A 22985-nucleotide genomic window follows, 5' to 3' on the forward strand; every position below is an offset into this window, starting at 1 on the left:
AAAATAAATAAGAGGAGATAAGGATAATAATAAGAGTAATAATAATAATGTGAACACAATTCGAAACCTAATCACTCCGGATAATAAGTCAATAGTACCAGGGTAGGTTTAAGGTAAGAACAAACTGTTTTTAAACATACAAAGGGGGTTTGAATTGTCGTATGGCTAAGGCTTCAATAAACCTTAGTAAACGCCATTTTACACTTTTATACAAAACCACAAAAGCTGAGTTTAGATCAATCTTATGGCCTGTTTCAATTATATGTTTAGCAATAGAGGATGATAAATGTTTATCCTCTGCTCTTATTGGGTCACCCGTTTCCAGTCTAGTTGACCTTTTATTTTTATATATAAATGCTCTTAACAAGTATATGTGTGATCAGATTGTTAAAAATGTATTGCGTTAATATATCACATAATTCTGATAATCTTCGTCTTCTAATTACATTTTTTTATTATTTTTTTTTAAAAAAAAAGATCGTAGTTTTCAGTTCATTCAATATGAACAGTTATTATTTTTATTTTTTAATTTTTTTAAAATAGACAATATAAAACATTCTTTAGTATAATCTATTGAAACCAGTCTATTAATAGTACAGGTATCTATAAGATTTAAGGGTTGTTTTCTTTTTTATATTTCAATTACCGATATAGATACACAAATAATACTAACAAAGTTTTAGTTCCTAAATTAGATATTATTTGATGAATATTTCTAAAAAAAATCATCATCCAAATCATATGAAGTATAAAAAGGAATTATGTATATTCTATTGAGAATTTCCTTTGCTCAAACAGTTTTACCTTGAATGTACATGAAATATTCATTAGAAACAATGGGTTCGCCAAATAATAAATCAAAAATCTATATTTTGTTCATTTATTCATAAATTAAGCACATATATATTTAAGTACAAGATATCAATTTATGTTATAAAATAGTTAAGTGATTTGTGCTTTACTGTATATTCAGTTTGTGTATACTTAGAATAAGACGTTAGCAACGTTACAATAAATTTGTAAGATTTCATACACACATTTCCCTTTATCATTTTGAAAAGAGCAAAAACAAAGATTCTAGCAGAATAGCATGAGTTCATTTTATTTCGTAGGTCCTCGTCAGCTGCTTACAACCTGTGATATTTAAAAATCAGAATTACATAATGGGTTTAAATTGCTTAGTGAATATTGTAAATATATACCTAATGTGAAAGAATATTCTACAACATTAATTGTGATAGCAGTTCAAAAGTGGGTTAATCTTTCCTTGCCCTGGTGCCAAATATTCCTTCACTGCACCATAAAACTTTTTTTTCTTTTTTCTTTTCCATTTATTACATCATTGATTCTATTTTATTTTTTCAACTATCTTTCTAATTAATAATCCTTCAACTGAACTCTACTTACTATATTCCTATAAATGTTTATTCATTATGTAATCAATTATTTCTAACCCACTTTTGAACTGTTGTCACAATTAATGTTGTAGAATATTCTTTCACATTAGGTATATATTTATAATATTCAGTTAGCAATTTAAACCCATTATGTAATTCTGATTTTTAAATATCACAGGTTGTAAGCAGCTGACGAGAACCTACGAAATAAAATGAATTCATGCTATTCTGCTAGAATCTTTGTTCTTGCTCTTTGTCAAAATTTGTAAGAAAATACATTTTTTTAAAATGAACTGTTTGGATTCATTTCAATGGAAAACCAGTTGTTAACAAATATAACAACGATAAATATTATGTTTCATTTCTCTGTATTATCAATTCAAATGTAAAATCTATCATTTGAAAATCTCTAAAGTATTAGTTGCATAGAAATAATTCAGTGTATTTAAAGAATAATCTCCCATTTTTTCCGAAGTTATGAAATTTTTTCATTCTTCGGAAATACACCTCCATTCAGTAAATGCTGCTTTTATTATATACCTTTTAGCTCATTTATTTTTCGATTATATGACTTAATTCGTATTGACTGAGTCCTACTGTTGAACTCTAAATGGTAAGACTATAATTTATGGACGAACTAATCAGATTTAAGATAATAGTTCTTAGATTTTGGCACGAAATTCACTTACCCATTCGTTCAAATAGCGTCTTGGCATTTTAGATGATGCCAGTTCGTGATGAAAACCATAAATCTAAATATTATCCCTTACCATCAACTGTAAATCATTGTCTTTATTCTTCAAACTGCTTTATAACCTTCATTTAGTAGGTAGATACTCTCAAGGTCACTTTGGCGTCGCTCAATAGTCGTTCATAAATTATAGTCTCACGCTCTAAACAATAAACAAAAAGTTATCCAATAACCAAGCAAAACATATACACAAATTTTAATTGCAAATTATTACTATTTATATAACGAGAGTTTATTTGTTCGGTTACAGAGGATTATTCTGTAATCTATGATTCAGAATTATCGATGATCTGTACAGTATACAGTGAAGTATATAGATGAACTATGAAAGTGTTATTGGATTTATTATTAGCTAAGGCTACTTAATTTTCCTTCATTTAATAGATTTCTTGGGGTTTTTTTATTACACCATTCTCATTTTAGTACCTGGAACAGAAAAATCATGAAAAATATATCTCCTGATAAATTATTTATACTTCAATGCTTTGGTTATTTAGTGTTAGAAAAATATTCTATAATACATATTTCAGTTAAACAAAATTAACTCAACTCAATAGATTATAAGAATAACACTACTGTTATATGAGTGTATTCTTTATAGTGTTAGATTAAATATTTTACACATGATAATTTTCAAGGTGGATCATTACGTATGAGATATTCGTTGGACAATCAACATAAGTTTTGTCTCTTAAGAATTGACTTTTTCTATGAATAAATATCTGCTTTCTCTCTAAAAAAAACACAAAATACTGTCATACCCTCGATATTATTATTTTAATAAAAAGAATATTTCACAGGTTGAAATCATGAGTCAATTGAAGCTAGACCACCATGGAAAACCTGAGGAGTTCCATACTAGGACGAAACGACCGTCCAGTGCTTTCAGGTTTTTCATGGTGGTCTAGCTTCAATTGACTCATGATTTCAACCTGTGAAATCTCTAAAAATCTCCACAAAACCCATTCTGATAAAAAGAATATTGTCTGACTGGACTAATGAATGATTCAAGATAAACCATGGGTAATAAAACAATAATAAATTTATTGCTAATTTGGTTATGAATTTTTCATAGGTTTATTCACCAGTTGTTGTTTTTTTTACTTTGTCATTCGAAAATTTTAATTAGAGTGACCTTTTGATTTTAAATTTATAATATGAAATTATCCATAGGACTTTTCTATCCAATTATTAGGTCTTGAATTAAAACAAAAATACACAACCTGGACGATACTTGTTGGTAAACTCTTTATGAATCTGTTATCTCTTTGTACTCTGTGAATATTTAAATTTTAGTTACATAAATACTTATTATCAAAAATGGGTTTTTTTGGAGATATTAGTAGTTTTATAGTTGAATTCATCAGTCAATTGAATCTAGACCATCATAGAAAACTTGAAAGCACTAGACAGCCGTTTTGTTCTAGTATTAGACTCCTCAGCAGTGCGCATCCATGATCCATACCCACGAGATTCAAACCTAGAACTTATCAGTTTCGTATGTGAACGATTAATCTCTCGATCACTGAGCCGACATCTAACGGTGTTAATGTATAACATTCACTTTTTAAATATTTTTATTGAATCATTCATGAATTAGCACATATAATATATATTCATAGGAGTTAAAATCAACTAGGCACCAACGTTTATCGTATTAGATATATCTTAATCCTTAAATAATTAAGTTCATAGTTTTGTAAGAAACATCAAACGTTTACAGTCTTTATCAAATAACAGAGAAAATATCGAGTTTTATCACAAAACTACATTTTTTTTTCAAAAAAAAAGTTTTATTACTGAAATTTTAATTGGTGAAAAAAATATCTATGGTGACATAAATACACGGCAGTTTCGTTTCTATATTGTTTACATTGTTTAATCATATTAAATCATTTTCGAGTGAATTACTAGCAGATAGATTTTATTATACCGGTCCATTTAATTTGTAATGCTTATTTGAAAAGAATAATGAATCACTGTAACGATGCCGATTATTAGGAAATTTATGGAACCTAATTTTTTTAAAATAATTAATTACTTAGATATTAATGAATAAACGATTTAACTTTGTAAATCTATGTGATAAAAATATTATTCTAAATACTTAAATGATGTGAACAGTAAAAAAATGTAAAAGAATATAAATTGGTAATTAGGTTTTAGTACATAAAATTTGTTAGATAAGAAAAATAGATTTATTTCATAATACAAATTTTGGTACAAGAAAGAATTTTTAGATCTGAACCTGTAGCCCTCCTCACTTACAGTCAATGCCAATCTCAAACCAGGGGAAATTAGGGTTCAATCTCTAATTGACAACCTCATCTAGTCAAATCAAATCCCTTGTACAAAAGCTTTAATTTGAGAAATCAATTGTTCTGATTGAATTCTGTCATGCAATTTGAAGGGTTTTATTGTAGAAGAGTTATGTCACCCCATGGTGAAAGTCGAGATTCTTTGTAAAGAAAATTTAAATATGATTTAAAAATCTTTTAACAAACATTATCTTTCAATTGTATTCAAAAACTTGGATCTTCCATTAACATGAAGTTTTATGTTAGTATTGCAGCAACTTCATGAATGTGCTAAACTTTAAAAATGTCATTGTCATTAGGAATATTCTATTTAATAACTTAGACAAATTATTGCAAACATTTGAACAAACGAAATTTTATATGTATGTCTTACATTTTTTCAAAGTCAGAGGACCATAGTGTAGATAAATAGTGTTTGTGGAATAGATTTTATATGATATAAAAGCTTCAACAATCAACAGCACGTGATCGCACGACCCAGATCTAACTACGAGTTTTTTAACTGCAGCAACTTTAGTATAGGCCTCTGAAGCTGGACTTACTTAAACTTTTTGCTGATGATGTTGTTCAGAATAGCGACGGAAGTTTCACGACCAAACCATTCAGCTCAAAGAACAAAACTCCATCAATGACAAAAATGCTTCTTCAATCAATCTATTTTCTACTTTTATGATCATAAGTTTGACTAAACTAACTAAAAATTACTATAATGTTCACAATAAATCTCTTCTTATACTAATCAACATATACTCACTAGTGACTGGCTTCAAGGTGTGTATCTCGGAGTTTTAGTGAGAAGCATAGAACAGTGGAATTCAACCGGGTGTGTTGTGAGACAGTAATTCATTGATGACAATGATGGATGTGTCGCTCAATATCGTGGATTAATTGAATTCAGATATTAAAACCGTTGGATGTCAGCCCAGTGGTCAAGAGTTTAGGAGTTTGCGCGCGAGACCGATAGGTTTTGGGTTCAAATCTTGCGAGACGGGATGTGCACTGCCGAAGAGTCTCACAATAAAACGAAATGGTTATCCTGTGCTTCCAGGTTTTCCATGGTGGTCTAGCTTCAGTTAACTCATGATCTCAACTATTGAAATTATTACAATCTCTACAAAACACCTTCTGATACTTATCAACATACACTCACTAGTGACTGGCTTCAAGGTGTGTATCATGGAGTTTTAGTGAGAAGCAGTGAACAGTGGAATTCAACTGGATCTGTTGTGAGACAGTAATTCACTGATGACAATGATGGATGTGTCGCTCAATATCGTGGATTAATTGAATTCAGATATTAACACTGTTGGATGTCAGCCCAGTGGTCTAGAGGTTGGGCGTTTGAGTACGAGACCGATAAGTCCTGCGTACGAATCGCGCGAGGCGGGGTCGTGGATGCGCACTGCCAAGGAGTCTCACAATAGGACGAAACGGCTATCCAGTGCCTCCAGGTTTTCAGTGGTTGTCTAACTTCGATTGACTCATGATCTCAACTATTAAAATTACTATAATATCCACAAAACCCCTTCGGATACTAAAATATGAGTAATTTGAAAGCAAAAATATTTTTTTCCTAATGTTTATTTTAAAAACAATTATCTAGTATAACTTACTAATCTAAGACAAAATATTTTAAAATTCAAGTGAAATATATGATTATCCATTATTATTATTATCTTTTAATCTAAGATACTATTCTGTTGTCTAGGAATCCAGTTTTGAATAAAAGTTTTGTTTACTACTCTTTTTTTTCTTCTAAACAACATCCATATAATTTCAACTTGATTTTGTTAAATTATAAAATGAATAGAAATATCTAATAAAATTTTTAAGATTTTAATTTTTGATCAAAATATTTTCATAATCATTCTAACATTATTGTTCATTCACATTATTATCGTTATAAGTTCAAGTGAATAACTTTGTCTCTATTTATAAATGAATTTGTTTATTAAATAAACTTTTTTTAATTTTATAATAATAAAGTGAGATGTTTATTTGTGTGAAAAGATAAAGGATTTTCGTAAAAAAATAAAAAGTAAAAAAAACGTTTGTACTATTTTGTAAGTTCTGGGGTTCAATTTGATTAGCCTGATAATATTGAAGAAATAGAATATTATTCTGAATTAAAAACATGAAGATCAGTGAAGGAATCGTTTTTCAACGAATTTATTATCAAGCTCTACAATCGTATATATATATATATATATATATATATATGAAAAGTTTTTTTGTTAAAGTACCAATTCAATGAGGAAATGTGAACACATGAAATAAATAAACATGAGATTCTCGTTTGTTTACATAAATATTTCAAAACAGACAAACAAACAAACTTTTTTAAAGTATGCTTGTATATGTATATGTATAAAATTATCTCTATGTACAATATAGTAAAATGGATTAGGAGTAATCTATGACCATATTGTTTATATTCGCATTCATTAGAAATCTCAAAATGTTTTGCTGTAATCTATGCACTATGAACACATAATACACTGAAAAACTAAAAAAATTAAAATAAACTGATTTTCATCGAGATATACAATTGTTATACAAATTAGATTATAATATAGCAACAAATCACTTAGATAGTTTCAAAAATAGAATGATTATTACAAACCAGAGTAGTTGTTTAACTTTATTTATATATTAAATTCAGTTTCGCTAGTAATTTCTACTTAATCAGATGTGATAAGATAAGTAATATAGTGAGACTGTAATTTATGGATGACCTTTGAGCAACGCTGAGGTGACTTTGAGATTGAACATCTACTGATTGGGACTAAATGAAGGTTATAAAACAGTTAGAATTTTTATTTACAGTTGATGGTTAGAGTTAAAAATTAGATTTAGAGTTTTCATCATGAACTGACATCGGTTATAATGCCAAAACTCTTTTTGCCAAATGCATGAATGAAGTCTGAGCTAAAATTCATGACTCATTATCTTATATCTGATTGGTTCGTTCATAAAGTATAGTCTCGTCAGTAATAGATATATATTTGTTGTTATATCCTAATGAGCGGGAAAATTGTATTTTTCCAGAGTATTTACTCTGAAGAAATGGGTTACATTAAGTTATGAAGCGTCAGAAATACAATTTTTTCCTACTCAATGGGACACAACAAAAAATTTATTTATTATTAGTTCCTTATCCGGTGCTCAACTTATTTATATCTACAACCTTGGTATTGATACCTTTGATCAGATAAGTACGTAAAAATGATACAGGATGTGTCAGACGTAAAGATTTAACTGTCTTATAGTATGTTTGATAGAATAACTTTTTGGACTTTATTTTTCAATAATAGACTTCCATCAAGCTTTCTAAATTCTGTACTATTGGATTCATGTTGCACTATTTGTAGCAAATGTTAATGACGCTAATATATATTTAACATAATATTGATGCTTACACTAATGTAATCTATAAGATTTAACACCGTCATTATTTCATTGTTGAATGACTTAAAAGATACTTGGTTATGTATTTGGAAATATGATAAATGAATACTTTTACGTTTCAATTGGATTACATTTTTAGTCTAATTTTCCCTTGGTGTAATCCGTCTATAATAAAATTTATGTGGATGAATAAATGTTTAACAATACACTTGAATTGTAGAAATAGATAATGATACATACTATGTAGCTTTTAAATTAAGGATTCATAAGAAAGGAATGCTTTTTCATGAGAATACCTATAGAAGGAATTATTTCATCTTGCAATAGTAACTGTATAAAGTCACTTTATTTTTATTATTAATAAATCATAGTAAGTATCATGTGACTATGAAAGTATGACCGGATTAGAAAATGTCTACAAGACAATATTTACTTTAAAATCATATTGAAAAAATGCATCTAAATGAGAGAAAACTATACCTAATCTACTGACTATTCAACGATTATATAAGTTGATATTGGTTTCAGTAGGATTTGAAATTTACAATATCTTTTAGCAATAAATTTTGCTATGAAACAAACAACATGAGACAATTATGTGCAGTTGTCTTATCAGTTTATAGATTTTGGCAAAGTCATATGAAGTTAGACAATAACACCGTTGGATCCCGGCTCAGTGGTCTAGTGGTTAGGTGCTCGCGCGAAACCAGTAGGTCCTTGGTTCGAATCTCTCAGGGCGCGAAGTCGTGGATGCGCACTGCTGGGGAGTCCCACAATAGGACGAAACGGCCATCCGGTGCTTCCAGGTTTTCCATGGTGGTCTAGCTTCAACTGACTCATGATCCTAACCATTGAGAAGTCATATGATTTAACCATTGAATATATATATTCAATAGAATGGAACATCGACGATAACTCGTTTGCACAATATTTTATAACAAATACTATTTTTGTGAACGGCGAACGGAATGAAATTAGTTATTAACTGATGTAGAAATTCATGATAATTATTTTTATTTATAAACGAATAATATTTTAACTATGATTACTGCTAGATATTCCCTTATTTGACACCAATATATAATGGACTTAGTCACTTCACACTAGATGCTCATCGAATTCGAATAAAAATGAAAATATAAACAAATAGGTGATACTATAATTTATGGACGAATTTTGAGCCTCGCTACAGTGGCCGTGAGAATGTTCAACTATACACTAGGACTAAATGAAGGTTTAAAACCAGTATGAGGGATTAGAATTATGATTTACAGTTGACAAACTGAAACTAGCTAAAATGCCAAAACTCTTTATAGCCAAATGGATGAAGAATTTCGTACCGAAATCCAAGACCTGCTTTTGTAAATCTGATTGGTTAACATGGTATGGAAACCATCCACTTAATTCTACTCAGGATACTTACAAAACAGAGTAGTTTGATCGAATATAAGATCAAAAGAATGTATTCCATTCAAGTCACATAACGTTTGTTAGTTCTTAAATGTCTGTCTGTAGTGAAACGTATATTTAATATCAACATATCTTCAGAAAGCACTTACTACGATTTAAAATTGTTTCAATGATTAATAATTTGTAAATTATAAACATCTTTAATAATTCTCTTTTTAGAATTATTGAAACATGTCTTCCAATCGAACAATTGAAATGTTAAGACCAGTTATGAAAGATTTCGACAGCATTGTCTTACCGTACTGGCACAAATTTGAACAACCACATCCATATTACCAATATGCCATAGGTTTATTCATTGCAGTTGTTGGGATAACTGGTGTGTGCCTTAATTTATTAGTTATCATATTTTTTACAATGTGAGTTTAAACGAATTCTTTACAAATTAAATTTTTCATTTATTTAATATCAAATTTCTCAACAGATAAAAACAGATAAATTTAATAAAACAGTTTATTCAATTAGTGGAATCTTTTTCTATGAGTTAGTTTTCAACACCAAGCAATCTTATTCATATAAGCGATAATCTATAGTAAGCGGGGGAATTGTGGAAATTGTAGTGATTTTATAGTTGAATTCATGACTCAATTGAAGCAAGACCATCATGGAAAACATTGTATCGTGTTACAACTTAGTCAGTTCTTATGTGAATTTCGACTAAAGTATTTTTCCAACAAACAAATAGATGTTGAAGGTAATAATGTTTGAAGCATGAGGAATATTTAAACAGTAAGATGAACAGAGTACTTTCACTACTGTTAGATTAAGATAAAAATATGTGGATGATAATAAAGAAATATGGATGAGTGCAAGCAGAACGAAACAGAACCAGTAATGTAATTGTAGGTATGAGATAAGGACAGAAAATAAATAATTACATAAAATTACAAACTGAAACCAAAGCAAAGTGAACAAATTGTTTTCATACATACATCTCAACTATTAAATTATAGTTGACTACAGAATTTTTAGTTCTTGATAATGAGGATTATTTTTCACATTTATTTATTTATTAAACTTGACGGTAATCTCAGTAGTTGAGACCATGAGTCATTTGAAGCTAGACCACCATGAAAAACCTGGAAGCACAGGATAGCCATTTCGTTTTATTGTGAGACTCTTCGGCAGTGCTCATCCCGCCTCGCGAGATTTGAACCCAAGACCTATCGGTGTCGCGCGCAAACTCCTAGACTCTAGACCACTGAGCCGGCATCCAACAGTGTTAATATCTGAATTCAATTAATCCACGATATTGAGCGACACATCCATCATTGTCATCAATGAATTACTGTCTCACAACACACTTATTGAAGAAGATTAATAATTGTATTAAACTTCTAAAACATTCAACAAATTTACTAGTACAGAACGAAATAGTAATAATTTACCGATTACTAAAACAACATTGGAACTCAACATCATTCTTCACTTTTTTACTATCAAAATTTTGTAAGGATATAGTTATTTAAAAATGATATATCCAATAATTATGCTAGTAAAATTCAATAGTAATTGATTCGATTTTATTTCGAAAGTGTCTTATTTTTAGTCAGAGTGAATTTGTGTTAATTAAATTACCAATTGTAATTAGTTAAATGAAATGATGGCTAACAGTGGAATTCAGGACGCGCGTTTCATCCTGTTCGGGGATTGTCAGCTGAATGTACCTGTATCCTAGAATTGGTGGTCACTCCGGGACTCGAACCCAGTACAGTACACTTCAAACACCATCGCATCATTCACTTAGCTACTGAGTCCTCATAACCACTAGATACTTAAATAGATATTTAACTTAATTTTTCATGTTACAAGGGGGGGGGGTGCTAAACGTTTATTTAACAGTGCTATTCAGTTTTTTGGTATTCCATACCAATAGCTATGAAAAGCAAATTTAAATTAACTAGCTATGAAACTTAAAAATTATTCATTCGAAGTAGAATTGCAGTTATCGGTCAAAGTATAATAGGCTTCTGATATTAAATAAGAACTAGGTCTATTTCATCAACGAGTAATTCTAGGTACGTCTAGGATACAATGAAACATGTAGATAATACTATCTCTCCTTTGATATATATTTAGGTGGGAAAATTTCTATAAAACTATAGAAAAATCCATAATCTCTATCTAGGTATGAATTTACAACAAGGATTTCATCAAATCAGTCTCAAATCAAGTCAACATTGAGCAACTAAGTACTATTTATTATGATGATTTTTCAAATACACATCTTCCAAATTTTTCTAATAATAAAGCATTTATCATCAATGTAATTTATGGGATAGAAGCGACATTACATATTTCGTGACAGATTTTTACAAAACTGTCTGATAAAGAAACGTAATATTGAATTGAAGTTTAAACATAATCATTTAACCATTACATGGAGACAAACTTACCTTCAGGACAAGATAATTGGTAAAAATAATCAATCAGTAATATGACTTTAAATAAAATCAATCTAAACAGTAAGGTAAATAAACTGATTCAATAGGAACTATACAATAATAACAGCTATAACAAATAAAGTATTCTCAATTAATTATTTACTAACTGATGAATTTACATAAATTTTATGATTCTTTGATTGTTTAGTGAATATATTACATCTATTGATATGTTTAAATTTGTTTATTTTCACTCTGCTGAAACTATTGTAATAAACTAGCTGACCTATATCAATGACGTAACACTTAAATGATCGGTCCTAGTTACATAAACTAAACGATCAGTTTGATTCGTTTCCTTACATTATTTATACCTATTATGTTTGTTAAGTTTGAATGCTACTACTGATTCGTTTTACTCGGAACGGAACGAAGAATAAAGCACTCAGAAACTCGATAGGCTATACTGGTCCGTTGTCCCCGACTCAGCTAACTCAATCCAGAAGTGGTAAGAAATGCCCAAGCATACATCTGCATACAAGCTCTACAAAGATAAAATTACAAAATATGAGTTATAGGGATCTAACGTCCCCAACAATACCTGAATAGAGTCACTAAAGGTAGATATTTTTAAGTGAATCGACTCGTATTTTATCATCAGATATTCGTTTTCCCAATCAATGAGATATTAATTACAAATAAATTACTATTTAAATGGTTGGAAACAATTAACCCAATACTCTGTTTATTTAAAATTATTTAGCCAAGTCTTGGCAGAGGTATTTATTTGTAAAATGTTTTCTAGATATATTCAAATGAATGAACATGTATTAAACTAGATCTATTACGATTCGGAATAATTCCAGCTTTTTTCTTCTGTATACTTTTTTCTAAAGGTTTAAATCTCTTAGAACACCTTCAAATATTCTTGTTGTAAATTTAGCAATATCAGATTTAGGATTTTCAGCAGTTATTGGCTTTCCTTTAAAAACTATGGCAGCATTTAATAACTTCTGGCCATGGGGTAAAATAGGTAAGTTTGTTTTAGTAAATAATATCTCAACTTTAAAATGTAAACAATAACAAATTTAGACGGTTACTATGATAGTATGCACCAGTCGCCTATGATTTATTCATATCAAATTATTTCCAATGTGTTCAGAGATTTGACATGCTAAACGATATCACATTTAATGGGGTTTTTTAGTTTTACATCGAAATATTATTATGTGTATAATATATTCAAGTTTAGTGTAAGTTAGTAGACTACAGTTATACACTGTAACGTATTCCCGAATTAGTGACTGCTAAAATTCAATGTTAAATTATCTTAAACTTTAGTCTGAATATGATTTGTCGTAGAAATACAGAATTCAGATAATTAACTGAATAGATTAATATTGGGGCTCATCTATTTCTACTTCAGATGTAAGAAGGCGATTTATGAAAACAATAGTCTTGCATTTGTAATTCCCTAGTCAAAAAACGGTGTTTTGATGCTTACGTAACTGATATATTTCGGAAAATTCAGTCTTAAGTATTACAACTCTATAGACAAAGTCTATACAGTAGAGCTTCGTTTGTTCGGTCTAAAGAGTAGAAAATATTTGGTTGATGGGAGCTATGGATTTATCAGAATCTTAGATCAAACCTGTGACAGCGTTGGTAGCGTGGACCGATTAAGGAGTACCAAATTACTTGAAATATTTGTTGAGTACATCTTCAGTGATTCTTCTTGCTACGTTACTTTTCAGTACAAATACAGTATATGTAATCTTTTCGAAAATTTCAATGTAAATCTAGTAACATCTTTGATCATTATCTCCATAGTATAAAATCGTATGTTTTTATATACGCTCTTATCAATTAAAAACTTATCAGAAGATTATTTTACAAGCGAAAGAATAGCTTTATTATAGTTATCTTAATTACACAGCATTCAGAAGCTATGTATATCCACCTTAATAATAGTGTTTTCAATAGTAAAAGCTTCCAAAAGTTTGGAAGAAACTAAGAAAATATTATTTGATCACATTAGGGAAAAAATATTTCGGTAAAATCTCAGAGATTCAGTTTTAAGTAATTTCATTAACATTCCAGTAACTGGTTTACTATTTTAAGCTTTGACCCTAATATAGCTATTCTAGTACGAAGACTATTGAACTGTTATGTTTAAAAAATGAATTTTGAGAAGGGTTAAATCGCAATTTAGTTCTCTGTGGATTCTCTGATGCATTCGAAATCGTGTAATATCAAATTAAGTCATTATAACTTACTTAAGCCTTTTACCCAATTCCAACATAGGCCGCGAATTAGGAAACCCTGACCAGTTTTTTCCTGGGCTTTTCTTTCCAGTTATTCCGATGGGTCGTTTGTGGTCCTAATTTCTACCTATAATTGTCTGCTCCATGTGTTCTTTGGTCTGTCTCTTGCCTCGTCATGGAATTCAGTGGTTTTCCTAAAGTGTTTCCTATCCACACCCATCACCTTTTATTAATTTCATGCGCAACTGGTTGTCAGTTTATTTTTTAATAGAATGGGTTATTGCTGACGGTCCTCGACGAATGGGTCTTTGGTTTCTTGCATAGACATCTGATGATAAATGCGTGTACCGTTTTTGATGGTGACGGTAACATTGGGACTGACAGTAGTATAGTTCCTATGTAGTTCTCATATTTGCCGAGATCCATTTTCTTCAATATCTTCATCAAGTGTCCTTCTTTTTAGTCTGATGGTGCTTGTTCTTCTTCAAAAAACTTTCTAAACAAAACTCAGGACCTCCTTCTAGCCACCTCTATATCTAACTTCAACGTTTCATCTTGCATGCTGTCTGATCCGTATTTTACTAGTCTTGCAAATTTTTCAATGTAATTGCCAGGTCTTTATGGTTCTGCATGTTAGCTCTAATGCACTTCTTCACTTGCTCGTTTGCTTCTGAATTTGTGGCCTGTGTCTTGAATTTATCTGCTCTTGTTCGGTTGTTGTTGAATATTATCTTGTTTTTCCTTTCTTGAATCTTGCCTAGGGTATCAATAGGACTCTGTTCTTTATTCAGGTGCATCTTGAGACCCAGTGATTTCTGTCGTGTTGAAGTTATTACAGCCTTGACTCCTTTCCAAGTGTCTGCCACAGGGGTTTTACCTTTTCTGACCACATCTAGTATGGCTTAGAATCTGCTAATGAGAGTTATCTTGAATTCGTTCAGTTTATTTGCGTTTGAAGGAAGGCTACATTAAACTTTTGTAATGTTGTTTGTCCAGTTGTCCAGCACTTCTGAATCTTCAATTTTAGCTCGGCTACTACTGGGCAGTTATTTGAAGCTATATCAGCTATTTTGTGCTTACGTTTTCCGTTGACCTTCCGAAATCTCAATTCATGAAGACGTAGTCCTTTAGATTTTCTGTAGTGTAGTGCGGTAAGACCTATGTAGCTTTGCGTATACATCCTAGGAAGAAAAAGTGTCAACTATGATCGTGTTATTAAGAGCTACGAGTTCCCTACCGTATTAGTCTTTTAAGTGCTTATTCTGGAGGTATCTGTTCAACTCTTTGTTAGTGTAGGGCATATTCTTTTTAAGTAGAACACGATACCATCCCTACTGAAGTTAGTCTCTTCCGTTTAGATTGTGTCCAAGGAGATTCACTTATTCTGAGAAGAATCGTGTTCCTTCTCATAACTGTGACTTTAAATTACGCTCCCGTTTTTCAACATTGTTCAAACATTCCATGTTCCTATGTTTAGTTGTTTCATAGTTGTTAAAAGTGGTTCTGGACATATTATTCCCAGTGACTTCTGGCTTTGTATGAGTGGCATTACAACTTACAATATCAAGGCTGTTTGACAGCCAGTGAAAATTTTAAATGGTTTAAACGATTGACGCTATGGTGATGGATATTTTTTTGAGGTGGAAATCTTAAACCCAAACCTGATATCCTTTCTTTACTCAAGCTTGGGACGTACAGCACCATAGATGGCCTATAAGCAGAGTTCAGCCGATTGTATTGGATAAAACACAGTGTTATAATGGGTTTTATTCAAAGATTTACTTTAAATACTTATATGTTAATTCCAGAACACTGTTCTTGTTTGTTCTAAATTAGCTCATTTTACCTGAAGAATCTATGTAACTCTGCCAGGCTAATATATTCTATTGCGATCCTATGATTCGTGGGAGTTTATTTAATAATAGTTTTTAGAGTATGTTTTTGGATTTCATATAACGTTTTATCTAACCATAGATTATTGATATCTTTTTTAACTTCCACAAAGCGTGTGATATATATGGGTTAGCTGGTGGACTTTTTGGATTTGTTTCCTTATCTACGATAGCCGCTGTTGCACTGGATCGCTACTTAGTTATTGCAACTCCTTTTGAAAGTGTATTTCAAACAACTCCTAGACGTACATTATTGTTAATGTTATTTTTATGGTTGTGGTCTCTTATCTGGACGATTCCACCACTTTTCGGATTTGGTAAGCGATAAATATCTAATTCGTAATTCACTTCATTCAATAAAATTATTTAAAGTGAATACTTTAGCTAACATTTACGAATTCTCATTACTAGCTCTTTGTAGAAAATTAAAAAGGATATTTTTGTGTGTTTACTGTCGATTATTTCGTGAAAATAATAATTTCAAATACTTTTTTTGTTGTACGCCATCAACAAGATTTTCGTTCAATACAATACTTTTGACAGAGTTTGCCATTTCATCAAATTCAGTGAAACTGCAGACACAAACAAAGCATTCATGTAACAACTAATATTTATCGCTTATTGTGGATATTTTTAGTGGGGCGCATTATTCAGATGTCAATTAGATCGGACGATGTTTTTGACAGGTTCACGACTTTTGTGGTTCGATATCTGTCTCTAATTTGGGACCGTTGTTTGATGGAATCATGTTGATGGGGAAGTGGGCACAAACGGACTTCATTTTATAACGATATCCAAATTTAACACCTTTCATCATATTTCCAATATGGGAGCAGAATGTTCGAATCACGTCGAGCTCACCACTTTAATGACCCGGGATCTGACTCCAGTTAAATGATATCATGCAAAACATAAAAAATATTATACTAACCACATATGAAAATTTACAACAAACACCGCAATTTATAACTCAGAATTATATCATTAATAGATGTGATGTAACACCATATAGTTTAAAACCATTAGCTACAGAATAGTATTATAATGAAACCTACAATTTTTAAAAAGTCTAGACATTATATAACGGAACAGATATCAAAAGATTTGAGTTTAAAAGTAACAATGGACAATCATAATATCATTCCCTTAGTCTGTTCATTGTTAATATAAACACTCAGCTCGAAATACATAGATTCACTTGAATATAAAAAACATCAGCGAAAAGCAGAGATTAGTAATTCGATGATGATGATGATGATGATGATGATGATGATGATGATGATGATGATGATGATGATGATGATGATGATGATGATGATGAAAATAATAATTTTTTATTCACTACTCTATGTCTAGTAAAATCTAATATACCATTGAGACGAATCGGGAAAATTTTCTAAGGTACATGAACATATATGTTACTTATAATACTGTTTAAATTGATTCAAACTAATGTGGTTTGCATTTTGTTCATTTATTCAGGACGTTACGTGACAGAAGGATATCAAACCTCATGCACTATGGATTATATATCAACTGACCTTAACAATCGATTATTCAACATTGGACTATTTGGTTTTGGTTTCTTATGTCCTTTATTTTTATCACTATTCTGTTACGCCAGAATTATTCTAATTGTAAGAAGTCGAGGTAAAGATTTTATAGAAATGGCAGCAAGTTCCAAAGGCACTAATCAAAAGGAAAAAGGTGCCAATGTATGTAAGTGAATTGAACTTCTTTGACAAATAATCATATACACAAATTTTACTGTTAAAAAGAAATATATGTAGACATAACAGAGGTTCGTTGACAGATACGGTGCAGTATGTAATAGTAAATTGGTAATGTAATTGATATAGGAAAATATCTCCAACCATAGTCTAATTTTAAGCAGAAGGTTGTAATCCATTTTTGTGAACTTATACCGTTTATCTAATTCATCCTTATCAAGTTACAATGAAACATTACACAACATAACCTTCTGATAAATTTATATTTGCAAAAAATGTTCTTTGTTTGTTGTTATAAACAATCACATATACCAATGTAAAATTATGATATGAATCAAACAGTTTTAAACGGGAAACAAGAAATCAAAGTTGTGATAACTCTAATACGTCAATAATCTTACTGAATTACTAATACTGAAGTTTCACTACATGTTCAATTTATAAGTATACAAGTCATGTATTCGATTCTGCTAGGAACACTGAATTAGTTACAGAAAATCTTACCAGTGAGAATAAACAACACAAAAGGGGCTTGTTGCAATTTAGTACCTAATTACATCTGCATAAATATCTGGTCACACTGTAAAGAAGCGATTTTGCACCTTATTAGTTTGCTGATAATGGATCACTGCTTTGTTCATGTGATTATATTGAATAACTCCATGTAATATACACAGGCATGTACATGAACGTACATCAAGCTACATGTACACTGCTTCGCGTTCATGAACATAACTTATCACTGGTATCTTTTGATTGTATTTCAGCATCTTCAAAATCAGATACTTTTGTATTAAAGTCATCAGCTATACTGTTAGGCGTTTATTTATTATGTTGGACCCCATATTCAGTTGTTTGTCTAATGGCCCTTATTGGCTACGCCGATTACATAACACCACTAATGGTTGAATTACCATGTTTATGTGCAAAAACAGCAGCCGTTTGGGACCCATGTATCTATGCTTTCAGATACCCAAAGTTTCGTGTTCTGCTTCAACGTCAATTTGGATTCCTTAGACTAACCAAAAATAAGGTCAGTTACGTGAAAATTTCATTCTCATAACTGTTGATCATCTCCCGTAAAATAAAGTGAACTGATAGTAATCAAATTTTAAAACATTTTGTATATTTTAAATACCAGAAATAATCTCTGACAGATTACGTTCCTGAATATAAATGTCAACGTTAAATAGAAGTCGGTTGCTCTTTTGATTTCTTCGGATTAACGATTGATTAAAGGTTCAACTCAAATTAATAGTATTGAAATATTGACAGTGAGCATAATATATTTCACATAAGGGTAAATATCCCTCTATGAGCACACGTAAAAAGAATCTGCATAATATTTAACCATACGTGCTCAAGTTATATTCATTGTTGTTATATAGCATTATGTTTCAAATTATAAAGTCGTATTTTTAAGGCGCCAATAGACTTGCCCCTGGTTTATTCATCTATGGCTGTGTAGGATAGTGATGGAATACTTAAATATCTTAGTAGTTGAAAGCTACAAAACGTCAAGAAGTAAACTGTAGATATATATTACAACCAGATACTGAAACCTTTTATTGCTAATATAAGAGCTTGGTTCGAACAACGTTATAACATGACTAAACTGACATGTTCGTCGGTGAAAATACCTTTGATTCCTAAACCGGTGTTCTCATTCACAGGTAAAAAGTTCTGAAGTCTTACTGGTATTTTTCTAAAAATTAAGTTGAAGATAGGAGTTATCCAAAGCGCGGAAAAAAGGAAAAACATTACAATGTGTCTGGTACGACTAAGTTAATTGGATAGTTGAAAATGTAGCAAAAATATTAGATTCGTTTCAGAAAAATAATAGGCAAGTTTACTCGACAATAAGAGGTATGTACTATCAGTTTAGGTGTATAATGATTCATAGTCTGCTATTCATTGTAAATTTCTACATAAAGTATGTTGATAGTATTACACTCACGTAGTTAAATAAAATTTTATGGAATAAGCAAAGGTTATTCCAACAAAAAGTGGTTCAAAACATTGTTTACTGAAAAATGTCCCTTATCTGGCTGAAAGAAAACTAAAATAAGGTCGGAAATTCAATTATACTGATGAAAAGAATCTATGCTACAAAATAATTATAAATAATCTAGAATAACGGTAGTTTTCCTAAACTTACTGTTGTCCGCAGCTTATATTTTCCACACTGACTGCCGTATACATCATTTAAAAATGACAGATTAAATGATAGCTTTTGAAAATCTTGATTTCAATTGTTACATTAAATGTCCTTCTAAACAAAATAGCAACCATTAAGATATTCACTAATAGCAAATCGGAATCAAGGACTTTTCTAATGTTGTTGGTGCATAAAAATAAAATAGAAATTGTCGAATCATGAAAGTAGTAATGACATTAAAATAATGTTTCAAAGCTTTAAATAATAATAACGATTTTATGGTTAAGATCATGAATCGATCAATGTTAGACCACCATTGAAAACTTGGAAGCACTAAACGATTGCTTCATTCTAGAATGGACTCCGTCTAGTGCTTCTAGGTTTCCAATAGTAATTTGACATTGATCGATTCGTGATCTCAATCAAAACTCAACATTCTCCACAACCCTGTACTGACTATTTTTATTCTTGAAATAGGGGAAATATATACGCCAAAAATGCTAAAGAATTTAACCGAATGGTTTCACAGTGTTTGGGCGCCAAGTTAATGTGAGACAGTAAAGAGGAAAAATTTACTTGTGAAATCTCAGCGAATGAATTTGAAAAAAATTCAACGTTTCTCTCGGCAATCTGGTCCAAGCTTTTTCAAGAAATTATAATCAAATATCAAATTTATCGAAAAATAAAGCATAAACCAGATTACCGAGAGGAACATTGGATTTACTTCAAATTCATTCGCTGAGATTTTACAAATACATTCTTCCTCCTTAATGGCTTAAGAATTTATTCTTGAAATTTTGACTATACATACATAAACAAAATGATTTCTCTGACAGAAATCAACACTACTTTCCGATGTTCCAAGCTATTATTCGTATCAATTTGTTCTCGTTCTACTATTCAATTACTTACTTACGTACGTTTGTTACTCCTAATGAAGCATAGGCCGTATTCAGTTACTAGCTGCATTCAAATTACTTACATTGAAAAAATGTCATACGATTTCTGCTTTAAGAAAGACGTGAAAATCGGTTGTAATTTTGTAACAAAGGAGAAATCTCAAAGATTTGAGAAAATTCTCGACAACAAAAGCTACAAGTTAAGACATAAACACATCAACATTTCACTTTTTATTTATGGCATGCGTGAATTTAGTATAATCCATACTTGATTATAAAATGAATTTGCCAATGAATGAGAGCAATGTCACTGATGTGAACCATTTATATCCAACAAAAATATAATTTAGTGACCCAGTTTGTTGAGTTTTGAAGATAGCGACTTAAAGGAGAATATGTCAGTTGTTTATCTAAAGGTGGTATAAAGTTTTATTCTGAAACACTCAGGAGGTTATGTTCCAAGTGCTAATACCGATTGAAGTCTACGTATTAAAGTTTTTGAGTATAGTTGTTTCTGCTTATGCAAAATGGAATTGTGGAGGCTAATTTCCTCTATACCTAACTCCAATAAATAATATTCCGTTAACTGAGTATTTAACGCAGGCTAAATCTCCTAGTAGAATTATGGATTTACTCGAGAGTATTCGAAAGCCTGAACACCAGTTATAGAGTTAGTTTATTGTTATAGATTAGTAAAATCCGCAAGCGTACAGGAAGCAAGCACACAGGGAAAACGAGTCTGTGTGTGTTTGTGCTAAACATTCATACATATTAATGAGTGTTATTCGATTGTGGATGAATTATTGATTGTCTGGGTGTTACAGCCAATGGGAGAATAGATTAAAAATTGGCATGTGCTCAATCAGACTCACACAGAAAGTTACATAGTGGATTGAGTGTCTAAATTACAGTAAGCAGATAAATAATACAATAGTTGAATGAACCTACCGTCGAGTCGTAAATATGTAAATTTATCCTAATAAAACTCATAACCAAGTTGCATACTTTTTACACTTATCATAAACAACCATAAACAATCTTTGAAAGACGTAATGTACACAGTAAAAGTAAAAACCTGATTATTTATCACGACAAAATAAAAATATTTTATAATACCACTTTAACTAGTTCTGACATATTTTGTTACTCTACTTCAATGAATTACTGTTAGAAAATGAAAGCAACTATCTTGCTTGATAGTAAATATTTTATAGAAAGTTGTGATCTGTTTTATTTGATCTTCTATCTAACCTACTTTTCAACTGTTGTTACTATGCTCTTCTTGAATATCTTAATAGTAAAGATTAATTACATGAATGCTATGATAGGTTTTTAGTATTCCGGTTTGCAAGTTAGGATATCAATTTATCCTTAATATTAAAAACGTAAATATCTTTTTCTAGCTTCACATCATGGATTGGCTTATGGTTATATAACCACTAAAAACCAGAAAATACTGAACCGCTGTTTTGTTTTGATATGGGACACATTTTGTTACGGTTTGTTTGCATGCAAAAACACAATGAAACTTGCAAATGTTGAATCAGAATAAAAGATTTTTAGTTTGGGGATGGTTATGATAATCAAAAAACAAACATTTGAGAACCACTACAAACCAGAGACTACTGAACAGCTATTTCATCCTAAGAATCAATTTTAGGATTTTAAGAACTCATAACATAGAAGTAGACCACTGAGCCTAAATTCAATGATCTACATCTTTTAAATTGGTAATTTTACGGTATAGCCTGATTCTTAATTCATGATAATCCGAGATAACTGTTTCATTCGATAGGTGGATGATCTCGAATTATTGCATAGTAAACATTTCGTGCTATCTACGATACGTATCGGTAAAATGTTTCTAAATTTTATCTTTCTTTTTTTCTAACAGACTGATCAGTCCTCTAGAGGAGAACTCTCAACAGTCTGTCAAATTGAAGAATAGAAAACGTTTTACAATCATGGAAAAAATAGAAGTTAACCACAGTTTCATGTGCCCCAATCTTGTTCTCATATCATCGTAACTACTGACTAGAAATGATGTAATTATCTAGATTTACACTTACAGTTGGAAGAACCATATTTGTTACCATTTTTCTAATTTGTAAAATAGCAGTTGGGATAGTTGTTAGCGATCAATAGAATAAAGCTATTGAATAGTTCGAGTTATTGTTATTAAGAAATTATCAGGGATTACTTTTTATGTAAACACTCTCGATTTTTTGGGAGTCAGTAAATTCTGCAGAGATAATGTTTTCAAAATCGAGGTCTCTAGAATAGGGTAAATCTTCCTAAAATAATGGAATTATGT

The 22985-nt window shown here is 30.6% G+C and overlaps 1 protein-coding gene across 1 annotated transcript; it reads left to right on the forward strand.

Moving 5' to 3' along the window:
• Positions 1 to 9515: 9515 nt before the first annotated feature.
• MS3_00004199 (uncharacterized protein) lies at positions 9516 to 22619 on the forward strand (the record flags this gene model as incomplete). The annotated part of the gene is made up of 6 exons (XM_012945482.1): positions 9516 to 9703; positions 12625 to 12761; positions 15998 to 16201; positions 17367 to 17603; positions 18382 to 18647; positions 22566 to 22619. 6 exons carry the CDS (start codon positions 9516 to 9518, stop codon positions 22617 to 22619), a joined length of 1086 nt encoding a protein of 361 aa, XP_012800936.1.
• Between the last annotated feature and the right edge of the window lie 366 nt (positions 22620 to 22985).

This window comes from Schistosoma haematobium, chromosome ZW, assembly GCF_000699445.3.
Source record: "Schistosoma haematobium chromosome ZW, whole genome shotgun sequence".
Taxonomy (NCBI): domain Eukaryota; kingdom Metazoa; phylum Platyhelminthes; class Trematoda; order Strigeidida; family Schistosomatidae; genus Schistosoma; species Schistosoma haematobium.